Raw genomic sequence first — 12,298 nt, forward strand, 5'->3', positions numbered from 1 at the left:
TTCCAGTATGACTGATTTTGTATTATGGTCAGAGAGCAGAAGCTTTACTACAGTGACAAAGAATCTAAAGAAATTCCAGAATATATTCAAAGTGAAATATTCAAAATGGCCGACTGAATTTCTGGCATTTTGTGATGTTTGTAGACAATATTTTCACATACTTTGCAGATTGTAAATACAATTGGATATGATTTTATGGATGCAAAGAAACACAACTAAGCATATAAAGTCAACTTGTTTCTCCACTCCACTGGTACTTTAAGGATACTTAGGCTTTGACCTCCTTTGTTGTCATTCAAATTTGAACTTTACAGTACAGATAACAACAAAATGTGATTGCATTAGCTCGTTGTAGTGCAGGATAAAAAAGCAATAAGGTGCAGATATAAATAAATAGATTTACTGTACAGATAAATATATTGCACTCTTGCATATGCATCCACGTTTACGGATGTATGTTATATTATCTTTATAGTCCTGCGAGTTAATCCGTTTTTGGGGGGAATTGAGGGGATTATTATGATGCGTTCAAGAGTCTTATGGCCTGAGGGAAGAAGCTGTTACAGAACCTGGAGGTTCTGCTACAGAGGTTGCGGAACCTCTTTCTAGAGTCCAGCAGTGAAAACAGTCCTTGGTGGGGGTGGGAGGAGTCTCGACAGATTTTCTGAGCCCTGGTCAGGCAGCGACTTTTTGCGATCTAGTATTTGTTTGTACCTAAACTTCTTTCTCTCATGGCTGAATTGTTTAGTTTTCTTACGTTTTGTTTTTCTAACCACCGGACTGTTCAAAAAGTAAGATCAAATTGTTCCTAAGTTTTCTGGATGAAATATTTAGCGAAACATGAATTATTGAAGAGGTTGCGCGCAGGGCTTGACGTGTTACCTAAAAGCAGTGGTTCTTAACCTGGGTTAGATCGAACCCTAGGGGTTCGGTGAGGTGAGTCGGCCTCAGGGGTTCGGCGAAACACACCCGACTCATCGTGTAAATACAAACTTCTCCCTATCGGTGTATTACGCATACGGCAACAGCAGATTGATTTGCAGGTGTGTCATTTGTTGTGAGTTTATGCACTGTGTTGGTTTTGTTGTTTGAACAAGGTGATGTTCATGCACAGTAAAAAAAAAAACCATGGTAACACTTTATTATGGGGAACATATTCACCATTAATTAGTTGCTTATTAACATGCAAATTAGTAACATATTGGCTCTTAACTAGTCATTATTAAAGGGGAACATTATCACCAGACCTATGTAAGCGTCAATATATACCTTGATGTTGCAGAAAAAAGACCTTTTTTTTTTTTAACCGATTTCCGAACTCTAAATGGGTGAATTTTGCCGAATTAAACGCCTTTCTATTATTCGCTCTCGGAGCGATGACGTCACATCGGGAAGTAATCCGCCATTTTGTCACTTTCGTCGGTGTCTTGTCGGAGGGTGTAACAACACGAACAGGGACGGATTCGAGTTGCACCAGTGGCCCAAAGATGCGAAAGTGGCAAGAAATTGGACGAAATTTGTTCAAAATACGAGGGTGTGGGGAAAGCCGACGAAATGGTCAGTCGTTTGTTCCGCACACTTTACCGACGAAAGCTATGCTACGACAGAGATGGCAACCGTCCCTTATGCCACCGAAGATGATCAAGAGAAGAATATTGACCCTAGCTTCCCTGGCCTGCTGACATCAACTCCAAAACTGGACAGATCAGCTTTCAGGAAGAGAGCGGATGACGGTATGTCTACAGAATATATTAATTGATGAAAACTTTATTCATTACTCGCGGTTTTACGTAAATTATTATACATACCGTATTTTCCGCACCATTAGCCGCACCTAAAAACCACAAATTTACTCAAAAGCTGACAGTGCGGCTTTTAACCCGGTGCGCTTTATATATGGATAAATATTAAGATTCATTTTCATAAAGTTTCGTTCTCGCAACTTCGGTAAACAGCCGCCATCTTTTTTCCCGGTAGAGCAGGAAGCGCTTCTTCTTCTACGCAAGCAACCGCCAAGGTAAGCACCCGCCCCCATAGAACAGGAAGCGCTTCTTCTTGTACTGTAAGCAACCACCCGCCCCCGGAAGAAGAAGAAGCGCGCGGTGCATGCTGGGATATGTGACGTTTCATTTCCATTTGTGTGTTTATGTAAAGACCCCAAAATGGCTCCTATTAAGTGTGTTGTCTGTCTAATTATAAATAATGCAGACGAGGCGTGTTAACTGAGTTCTCAACGTTTACTCACAGCGTGCTCATAACCACATTCTAACTCCCAGCATACAACAACGCTTCTCAGGGCTACCGCGCATGCTCGTAACTATCGTTGCATGCTGGGTAGTGTAGTTGTTATATTTGCTAGCTCATAACAGCACATTGAGAGACACGCTTACGCGCTTAATTCAATACTCGCCGTCATTCCGGGTGGATTGACAAAAGACCTCCAGCCGCTAGATATTGGTGTCAACAGGGCATTCGAAGCTAGACTGCTAACTGCGTGGGAACAGTGGATGACGAAGAAGCGCGCGGTGCATGCTGGGATATGTGACGTTTCATTTCCATTTGTGTGTTTATGTAAAGACCCCAAAATGGCTCCTATTAAGTGTGTTGTCTGTCTAATTATAAATAATGCAGACGAGGCGTGTTAACTGAGTTCTCAACGTTTACTCACAGCGTGCTCATAACCACATTCTAACTCCCAGCATACAACAACGCTTCTCAGGGCTACCGCGCATGCTCGTAACTATCGTTGCATGCTGGGTAGTGTAGTTGTTATATTTGCTAGCTCATAACATCACATTGAGAGACACGCTTACGCGCTTAATTCAATACTCGCCGTCATTCCGGGTGGATTGACAAAAGACCTCCAGCCGCTAGATATTGGTGTCAACAGGGCATTCGAAGCTAGACTGCTAACTGCGTGGGAACAGTGGATGACGAAGAAGCGCGCGGTGCATGCTGGGATATGTGACGTTTCATTTCCATTTGTGTGTTTATGTAAAGACCCCAAAATGGCTCCTATTAAGTGTGTTGTCTGTCTAATTATAAATAATGCAGACGAGGCGTGTTAACTGAGTTCTCAACGTTTACTCACAGCGTGCTCATAACCACATTCTAACTGCCAGCATACAACGCTTCTCAGGGCTACCGCGCATGCTCGTAACTATCGTTGCATGCTGGGTAGTGTAGTTGTTATATTTGCTAGCTCATAACATCACTTTAAGAGACACGCTTACGCGCTTAATTCAATACTCGCCGTCATTCCGGGTGGATTGACAAAAGACCTCCAGCCGCTAGATATTGGTGTCAACAGGGCATTCGAAGCTAGACTGCTAACTGCGTGGGAACAGTGGATGACAGAAGGCGAACACACATTCACTAAGACGGAGGCAGCGCCAGACGACGCCAACATCTGCCAGTGGATCGTAAATGCCTGGGCAGATATTTCGGTCACAACTGTGGTCCGAGCTTTCCGGAAGGCAGGATTCACAGAACTGCTGGATAACAGTGACACTGACTCCGATGACTTCGACGAGACGGAACCGTCCATTTTGGATCTCACATTTGCCCAACTTTTCACTTCGGACACCGAAGACGAAGGATTTACGAATGAAGAATAACTTCAGAAAGTGAGCGCTATGTTTATTTTGTGTGTTGTGACATTAACGTTCGAGCAACATTATGTTGCTATTGCTCTGCACTATTTTGAATTTTACTATGTTTGTGATTGCACATTTGCGTACATTTTGGGACAGAGTTGTTAGAACGCTAGTTTTCAATATATTATTAAAGTTTGACTGACCTATCTGACTGTTTTTTTGACATTCCCTTTAGCGCAGCGTAGGCGCGGCATATAGTCCAGGGCGGCTTATTGGTGGACAAAGTTATGAAATATGCCATTCATTGAAGGTGCGGCTAATAATCCGGTGCGCCTTATAGTGCGGAAAATACGGGTAAACTGCGTTTACCAATAATTTAGCTTAAAAACATTTATTTTTTTCAATCATTCGAGTACATTCGGGTAGTCTTGTGTAATGCAGTATTTTGTGTCTATTTAGGTATGGTTAACCTGAGTGCTGAAATCGTGGAAAAATATATGTTCTTAGCGCGCCTGAAATGGGCTGTCTGCACTCTCAAAGTGCATGTTGTTGCCAAATGTGTTTCATATGCTGTAAACCTAGTTCATAGTTGTTAGTTTCCTTTAATGCCAAACAAACACATACCAATCGTTGGTTAGAAGGCGATCGCCAAATTTGTCCTCGCTTTCTCCCGTGTCGCTGGCTGTCGTGTCGTTTTCGTCGGTTTCGCTTGCATACGGTTCAAACCGATATGGCTCAATAGCTTCAGTTTCTTCTTCAATTTCGTTTTCGCTACCTGCCTCCACACTACAACCATCCGTTTCAATACATGCGTAATCTGTTGAATCGCTTAAGCCGCTGAAATCCGAGTCTGAATCCGAGCTAATGTCGCTATACCTTGCTGTTCTATCCGCCATGTTTGTTTGTATTGGCATCACTGTGTGACGTCACAGGAAAATGGTATAACGATGGTTAAAATCAGGCACTTTGAAGCTTTTTTTTAGGGATATTGCGTGATGGGTAAAATTTTGAAAAAAACTTCGAAAAATAAAATAAGCCACTGGGAACTGATTTTTAATGGTTTTAACCCTTCTGAAATTGTGATAATGTTCCCCTTTAAGTACTTATTAATGCCTTATTCGGCATGGCCTTATTATAACCCTGACCCTAACCCTAACCAAATAACTCTAAATTAAGTCTTTATTACTTAGAATATGTTCCCCTAGAACTTTTTGAAACCAAGAGCTACTTCTTGGGTACTGATTAAAGCGAAGGGCTACCAGTTTAATACACACTTAAATAAATTTCCAGAAATAGCCAATTTGCTCAATTTACCTTTGACTCTATGCTATTATTAATAATTAATGACATTTATCTTTGTGGAAACACTGATCATCTTAATGATTTCTCACAATAAATATAAAAAGAAACAGATAAATATCAATATGCAACACTTTATTTTTATATTTTCTCTAAGTGCACATTTTTCAAATTGAACATTTTCAAATGATCACTTCTAAGACAGTCTTGTGAAATCACCAGAGGTGTGGACTCGAGTCACATGACTTGGACTCGAGTCAGACTCGAGTCATGAATTTGATGACTTTAGACTCGACTTGACAAAATGTAAAAAGACTTGCAACTCGACTTAGACTTTAACATCAATGACTTGTGACTTCACTTGGACTTGAGCCTTTTGAATTGACATGACTTGACATGACTTGCTACTTTCCCCAAAACCCAAAGATGAAAAAGTTATTCGGGAGCGCTCCGTATTTTTCATTGTGTACTTGTCTATCAGCGTTGCGTGTGTCAGCTGGTGTGCTCTCAGTACAACAGCCAATCAAATTAGATCTACTTTGTTTTCATCACACAGCATTCATCCAATCAAATTGCAGGACAACCAACGAAGAAGACATGTCCAAACCACACGCCAGTGAACAAAAAATGATACCTAAAATAATTTTGTTTGGGTATAAAAAATACGAGGTGGTCAACACAAAACGGTTTGCAGTATGCAACACATGCGGTTCGAAAATTACTGATGGAGAGGCAACAACTTCCAACTTCGTCCGGCATTTGAAGTTGCACAAAGAACGGTAAGTTTTGAATGTAAGATAACGTTTATTGGCTAAGTAACGTGACTTTTATTTGCTGTGTAGTTAAATCAGTGAGGCTGTAAACTCACTGCTAACGTTATAATGTTATTGCAAACACGGGAATCTGTTGCAGTTCACTACCTTATTCATACTTTTTGTTCAGTGATTTTTTTTAAGCAGGGTTACGTTAGTCAATATATCACACGTAACGTTAGACGGCGGTCAGCAGCACCGCGTATTTTAGCCACCTAAAAAAAGACAAAAATAGTAAAATAAAGGTCAGTTAAAATGTATACTATATTATGAATATGTGTACCGTTTTAGCTAGCTTTCTGACATACTGTTGGTTGTTTACCTCAGTGGTCCCCAACCACCGGGCCGTGGCCCGGTACTGGTCCGTGGATCGATTGGTATCGGGCCGCACAATAAATAATTTTTTATTTTTTTTATTTTTTTAATTAAATCAACATAAAAAACACAAGATACACTTACAAGTAGTGCACCAACCCAAAACAACTCTCTCCCCCCTTTTGTTCTGGGCATTGAACATGAAGACTCTTCCTTCACTGTTCCGAGTGGCCATGAGAGTCTTGGCAGTGCCTGCCTCCAGTGCTCCAGTGGAGCGAGTTTTTAGCCATGGTGGCATCATACTACGCCCCCATCGTGCACAAATGACTGACAGACTCGTGGCTAATTTGGTCTTTTGCAAATGCAATGCAGCATAGGGCCCTGACATATAAAAAGTACAACTTTTTTGTTATGTTCACGTATATGTCATGTTTTTTCAATGTTAACACTTTTGTACAAATAAGTACATTTGCACTTTATTTTTCAATGTGTTTGTTCTGTAAAGGAATGAGTTAATGTTTAAAATGACTGGTTAATAGTGCTATTATAAAGTGCAATGTCAGCACAATTTTCTTTCCTGCAATTTAAAATGCACTTGTTTTAATAAATAAATACAGCGTTTGAAAAGCATACACAATCTGTGTTAATATATTAGTCTGTGGTTAAAAGGACTTGAAAGGACTCGAAACTCAAAATGCAGGACTTAGGACTTGACTTGAGACTTTCCAGTCTTGACTTTGGACTTGACTCGGGGCTTGCCTGTCTTGACTCGGGACTTGACTCGGACTTGAGGGCAAAGACTTGAGACTTACTTGTGACTTGCAAAACAATGACTTGGTCCCACCTCTGGAAATCACAATATCCCATTTTAACTAGCTAGCCACTAACATTTTTTAACAAATAATGAATTACTTTGCACCATGTTTGTACAAATAATAACTCATGTAAAATACAAAAGTCAACTCTCAAATTTTTAAATAAATCATGTCACACTTTGAACTGGACACCAAATATGTTATCTGTTTCTTTGTCAGTTAGTGAAGACCAAGTCTTTAAAATATTTTCTTGGATTTTCAAATTCTATTTGAGTTTTGTCTCTCTTAGAATTAAAAATGTCGAGCAAAGCGAGACCAGCTTGCTAGTAAATAAATAAAATTTAAAAAAAATAGAGGCAACTCACTGGTAAGTGCTGCTATTTGAGCTATTTTAGAACAGGCCAGCGGGCTACTGATCTGGTCCTGGGGACGGCGTGGCGAAGTTGGTAGAGTGGCCATGCCAGCAATCGGAGGGTTGCTGGTTATTGGGGTTCAATCCCCACCTTCTACCATCCTAGTCACGTCCGTTGTGTCCTTGGGCAAGACACTTCACCCCTTGCTCCTGATGGCTGCTGGTTAGCGCCTTGCATGGCAGCTCCCGCCATCAGTGTGTGAATGTATGTGTGAATGGGTAAATGTGGAAATACTGTCAAAGCGCTTTGAGTACCTTGAAGGTAGAAAAGCGCTATACAAGTATAACCCATTTATCATTTATTTATGTCCTTACGGGCACAAGACTGTCTTAGAAGTGATCATTTGAAAATGTTCAATTTGAAAAATGTTTACTTAGAGAAAATATAAAAATAAAATGTTGCATATTGATATTTATCTGTTTCTACATATATTTATTGTGAGAAATCATTAAGATGATCAGTGTTTCCACAAAGATAAATATCATTAATTATTAAAAAATAACAGAGTTAAAGGTAAATTGAGCAAATTGGCTATTTCTGGCAATTTATTTAAGTGTGTATCAAACTGGTAGCCCTTCGCATTAATCAGTACCCAAGAAGTAGCTCTTGGTTTCAAAACGGTTGGTGACCCCTGCCCTAGTGTCCAAATAACTCTAAATTAAGTCTTTGTTACTTAGAATATGTTCCCCATACTAAAGTGTTACCAAAAACATATAACCTTGTCTTGGAATTTGAAAAAAAAAAAACATTTTATTTTTCACTAAAGAAGGGTTCGGTGAATGCGCATATAAAGCTGCTGGGGTTCGGTACCTCCAACAAGGTTAAGAACCACTGCCTAAAAGGTTTTACATGATTTGTTCCTTCCAACATGACAACTGACACAAATGCATGTTCCTTTCCGCCCGCAGGCGAGCAAAGTACAAAACAAGCCAATGACAGCTCACAGGACTTCTTTCTGACCGCACAGTGCTCAGTAGCATGCAAATAGTGACATTTGCCACCTTGGAAATCCTCTCCAAAATGTTCACGCGCCGCCATTTCGCTTCGGAGAGCCGCAGGTGGTCGTCGCAGCTCAACACTTGATCTTTATTTGAAAGAGCGCAGAGGGCGACGAAAGGTCCCGATTGTTTGCTCCAAATACCGCCTGCTGAAATAACACAAGGCCCTATCAGAGCATCCAACTATCAGAAATGACATTTTTGGCGTCTGCGGAAGAAAATCTGTCTGTCAGGTCTTACAAAGGTTTAAACTTCACAGACTGATGTTTGGCATTTGGACTTCCTCTCTGGTGTGACCTTTGCAAACGTATCTGGTGTCAATCAACACTACTTTGCTACAAAACTATATCGTTCGCGGTGACTCGCCGAGGAGAAAGGCGGCGTTTTGATTGGAACGAATAGCATCTTTTCGGGGGGGGGGTGCCGAAAATGAAAAATCAATTTTGAATACGACAAGCTCTGCTGCCTTGAAATTGCATAGTCGCTAAATAAATGCAAGCGTGGAGTCGGTCTCGTGTGAATGTTTTGACAGGCGCAGAAATAAGATCTTGTGCAATTATACAAAGAAATCACTGACTTTTAAACATTAGGAATACTTTTATCTTTTTAAAAAGTGCAAGCTAATAAATTAAAATGTCACATGGTGCAACACATGGAGATGAAAGTTCATTCCAGACCGCATCTGGACCCCGGCCTTGACTCACTGATTTTAGCCTTTGCGGCACAAAAGTGCAAGCTTTGCGGCACAAAAAAGTGCAAGCTTTGCGGCACAAAAGTGCAAGCTAATAAAAAAAAAAGTGCAAGCTTTGCGGCACAAAAAAAAGTGCAAGCTTTGCGGCACAAAAGTGCAAAAGTGCAAAAGTGCACAAAAGTGCAAAAGTGTGCACAAAAGTGTGCACAAAAGTGCAAAAGTGCAAGCTTTGCGGCACAAAAGTGCAAGCTAATACATTAAAATGTCACATGGTGCAACACATGGAGATGAAAGTTCATTCCAGACCGCATCTGCAACCCGGCCTTGACTCACTGATTTTAGCCTTTGCGGCACAAAAGTGCAAGCTTTGCGGCACAAAAAAGTGCAAGCTTTGCGGCACAAAAGTGCAAGCTAATAAAAAAAAAGTGCAAGCTTTGCGGCACAAAAAAAAGTGCAAGCTTTGCGGCACAAAAGTGCAAAAGTGCACAAAAGTGCAAAAGTGTGCACAAAAGTGTGCACAAAAGTGTGCACAAAAGTGCAAAAGTGCACAAAAGTGCAAGCTTTGCGGCACAAAAGTGCAAGCTAATACATTAAAATGTCACATGGTGCAACACATGGAGATGAAAGTTCATTCCAGACCGCATCTGCAACCCGGCCTTGACTCACTGGTTTTAGCCTTTGCGGCACAGCGCCATCAAGTGGCCAATTGGTGACTTGCAACACACCGCCAGTAAAATGTTGTCAGGTTGTATATTTTCCTCTTTAAGAGCTGTGTTCTTACCGCAATTCGGGGGGAGAAAATGTCCTTTTTACGAGTGTGTTGCTGTTGGCAGATGGTGTACTTTGGCAAAGCCATCCAAGTCATTTCCGGTGTGATGACTCGAGGGGGAGTTTGCTGTCGTTTGTGCCTCTTTGAGCCGCTTAATCTACTCCACTCTGTTCATTTTTTTTCTCCACAATTTGACAACATATAAACGTTTAAAGCGGACGGACTTAATCACTCTTCGTTAAAAGCGTTCACTACTGGTGGTGTTTTCAGCATGGCGTTTTAATAAATACGCCGGCAGCTGTGTCGCTGCTTTACGGCAGACGTAAAGGAACGCGGCATGTCGTTCGTCATATATGCTAATGCTAATTAGTTTAATTTCGTTGTGGCGTTGCATTGCCGGGAATTGTGTTGTTGTCTGCTCATATGTGCATTAGTACACTTCGACAGCCTCGCGTGTTTCTGTTTAGTGTTTTATTAGAGGCGACGTTAACAGACGCTAGCTCACATTGCTAATACAGTGTCCTACTTCCGGTTTTCGGAGCACGCGAGTGAAAATGTAAAATGGCTCATTGTTGTCAGAAAGCAATACATAATTACCACTGTTTTCTATTTAGACTACCATGCCCCACGGTATGGCACGTGAATACAGTTTGTTTAGCGTTTTATTGGAGGCGACGTTAACAGACGCTAGCTCACATTGCTAATAGTGTCCTACTTCCGGTTTTCAGAGGACGCGAGTGAAAATGTAAAATGGCTCATTATTGTCATTAAGCAATGCATAATTACCAATGTGTTCTATTTTAGATTACCATGCCCCACGGTATGGCACATGAATACAATTTGTTTAGCTTTATGACGTCAATAAATCACTTCCCCCCCCTCCTTCCGTGTTGCTGCGTTCTAAAAAAAAGGCAAAAAATAATCGACTAGTCTCTTATTACCACACTGAATCACCCTTCTTTGCACTGGACGAAAAGCCAGAAGCTAAAATATATTTAAGAACCTATATTTTTTTTATAAAGGTTTGTCAGATATCGTCGGGGTTGTAACAAAGGAAGGGTTGCATTATTTAATTCACTGAAGCGTATGGGCGTCACATTTCCGCAATGGGAGTATCGCATGATGTGGTCAGCCAATCAGAGCGTCGCTCTGGTACAGTTAAATTTGCATGACATTCTTAGCCAATGAAGTGTAAGCGTTCACACAGAGCTATTTGCATCACAGTTGAACGCGTCTATAAGACCACTAGCGCCCTGGTCTTCTCATCACTCGTCGTTGAAGTATATCTCCCAATATGCCTGAGCCAGCCAAGTCCGCGCCCAAGAAGGGCTCCAAGAAAGCCGTCACCAAGGCCCCCGGCAAGGGCAAAGGCAAACGCAGGAAGGGAAGGAAGGAGAGCTACGCTATCTACGTGTACAAGGTATTGAAACAAGTGCACCCCGATACCGGTATCTCCTCTAAGGCCATGAGCATCATGAACTCCTTCGTCAACGACATCTTCGAGCGCATCGCTTCTGAGTCGGCCCGCTTGGCGCAGTACAACAAGCGCTCCACCATAACGTCCAGGGAGATCCAGACCGCCGTGCGCCTCCTTCTTCCGGGCGAGCTGGCCAAGCATGCCGTCTCTGAGGGCACAAAGGCCGTCACCAAGTACACCAGCTCCAAGTAAAGATCTCTCGCTCTCAACAAACAAAAGGTTCTTTTAAGAGCCCCACACTTCAACCTTTGGAGCAATTTTCCTATGTTACCGATGTATGAATGATACCACTGGGTCCCAATGTTCTTATCAATAATACCGAATTGATAACAATACAGTGCAAATACACCTGCTGACCCCAAAAGGACTGAGTTTACAAATATCTTAAAAGAGCGGAATATAATGAGAAAAGACACATTTTTATTATTTATTTCTTACACTAATTAACTTTGATCATATATAACACAATTCTGTGTCTTTGATATGTAAGTGCGATTTTAACCTCCACATATTAAACTGGGCTTTCTAACAATTAGGAAGGTTTGTGTCGTGTTTGTCCTACAGAAACCATATTACGACAAAAAAAAATTCCCATTTCCACACATTTTTTAAATAGTTCCATGGAGCCACCAAAGAGTCGCATGTGGCTCTAGAGCTGCGGGTTGCTGACCCCCGACTTGGTGAAATATGTTTATACAGGTAAAAGCCAGTAAATTAGAATATTTTGAAAAACTTGATTTATTTCAGTAATTGCATTCAAAAGGTGTAACTTGTACATTATATTTATTCATTGCACACAGACTGATGCATTCAAATGTTTATTTCATGTAATTTTGATGATTTGAAGTGGCAACAAATGAAAATCCAAAATTCCGTGTGTCACAAAATTAGAATATTACTTAAGGCTAATACAAAAAAGGGATTTTTAGAAATGTTGGCCAACTGAAAAGTATGAAAATGAAAAATATGAGCATGTACAATACTCAATACTTGGTTGGAGCTCCTTTTGCCTCAATTACTGCGTTAATGCGGCGTGGCATGGAGTCGATGAGTTTCTGGCACTGCTCAGGTGTTATGAGAGCCCAGGTTGCTCTGATAGTGGCCTTCAACTCT

The 12,298-nt window shown here is 41.1% G+C and overlaps 1 protein-coding gene across 1 annotated transcript; it reads left to right on the plus strand.

Annotated features, from left to right (window-relative positions):
* The first annotated feature begins 10,989 nt into the window (after positions 1-10,989).
* Positions 10,990-11,717, plus strand: LOC133577717 (histone H2B-like). The gene has a single exon (XM_061931698.1). The coding sequence runs from the start codon at positions 11,003-11,005 to the stop codon at positions 11,375-11,377; it is 375 nt and encodes a 124-aa protein (XP_061787682.1). The 5' UTR covers positions 10,990-11,002; the 3' UTR covers positions 11,378-11,717.
* Positions 11,718-12,298: the final 581 nt, after the last annotated feature.

The sequence above is a fragment of the Nerophis lumbriciformis genome, linkage group LG39 (assembly GCF_033978685.3).
Source record: "Nerophis lumbriciformis linkage group LG39, RoL_Nlum_v2.1, whole genome shotgun sequence".
Classification (NCBI taxonomy): Eukaryota; Metazoa; Chordata; class Actinopteri; order Syngnathiformes; family Syngnathidae; genus Nerophis; species Nerophis lumbriciformis.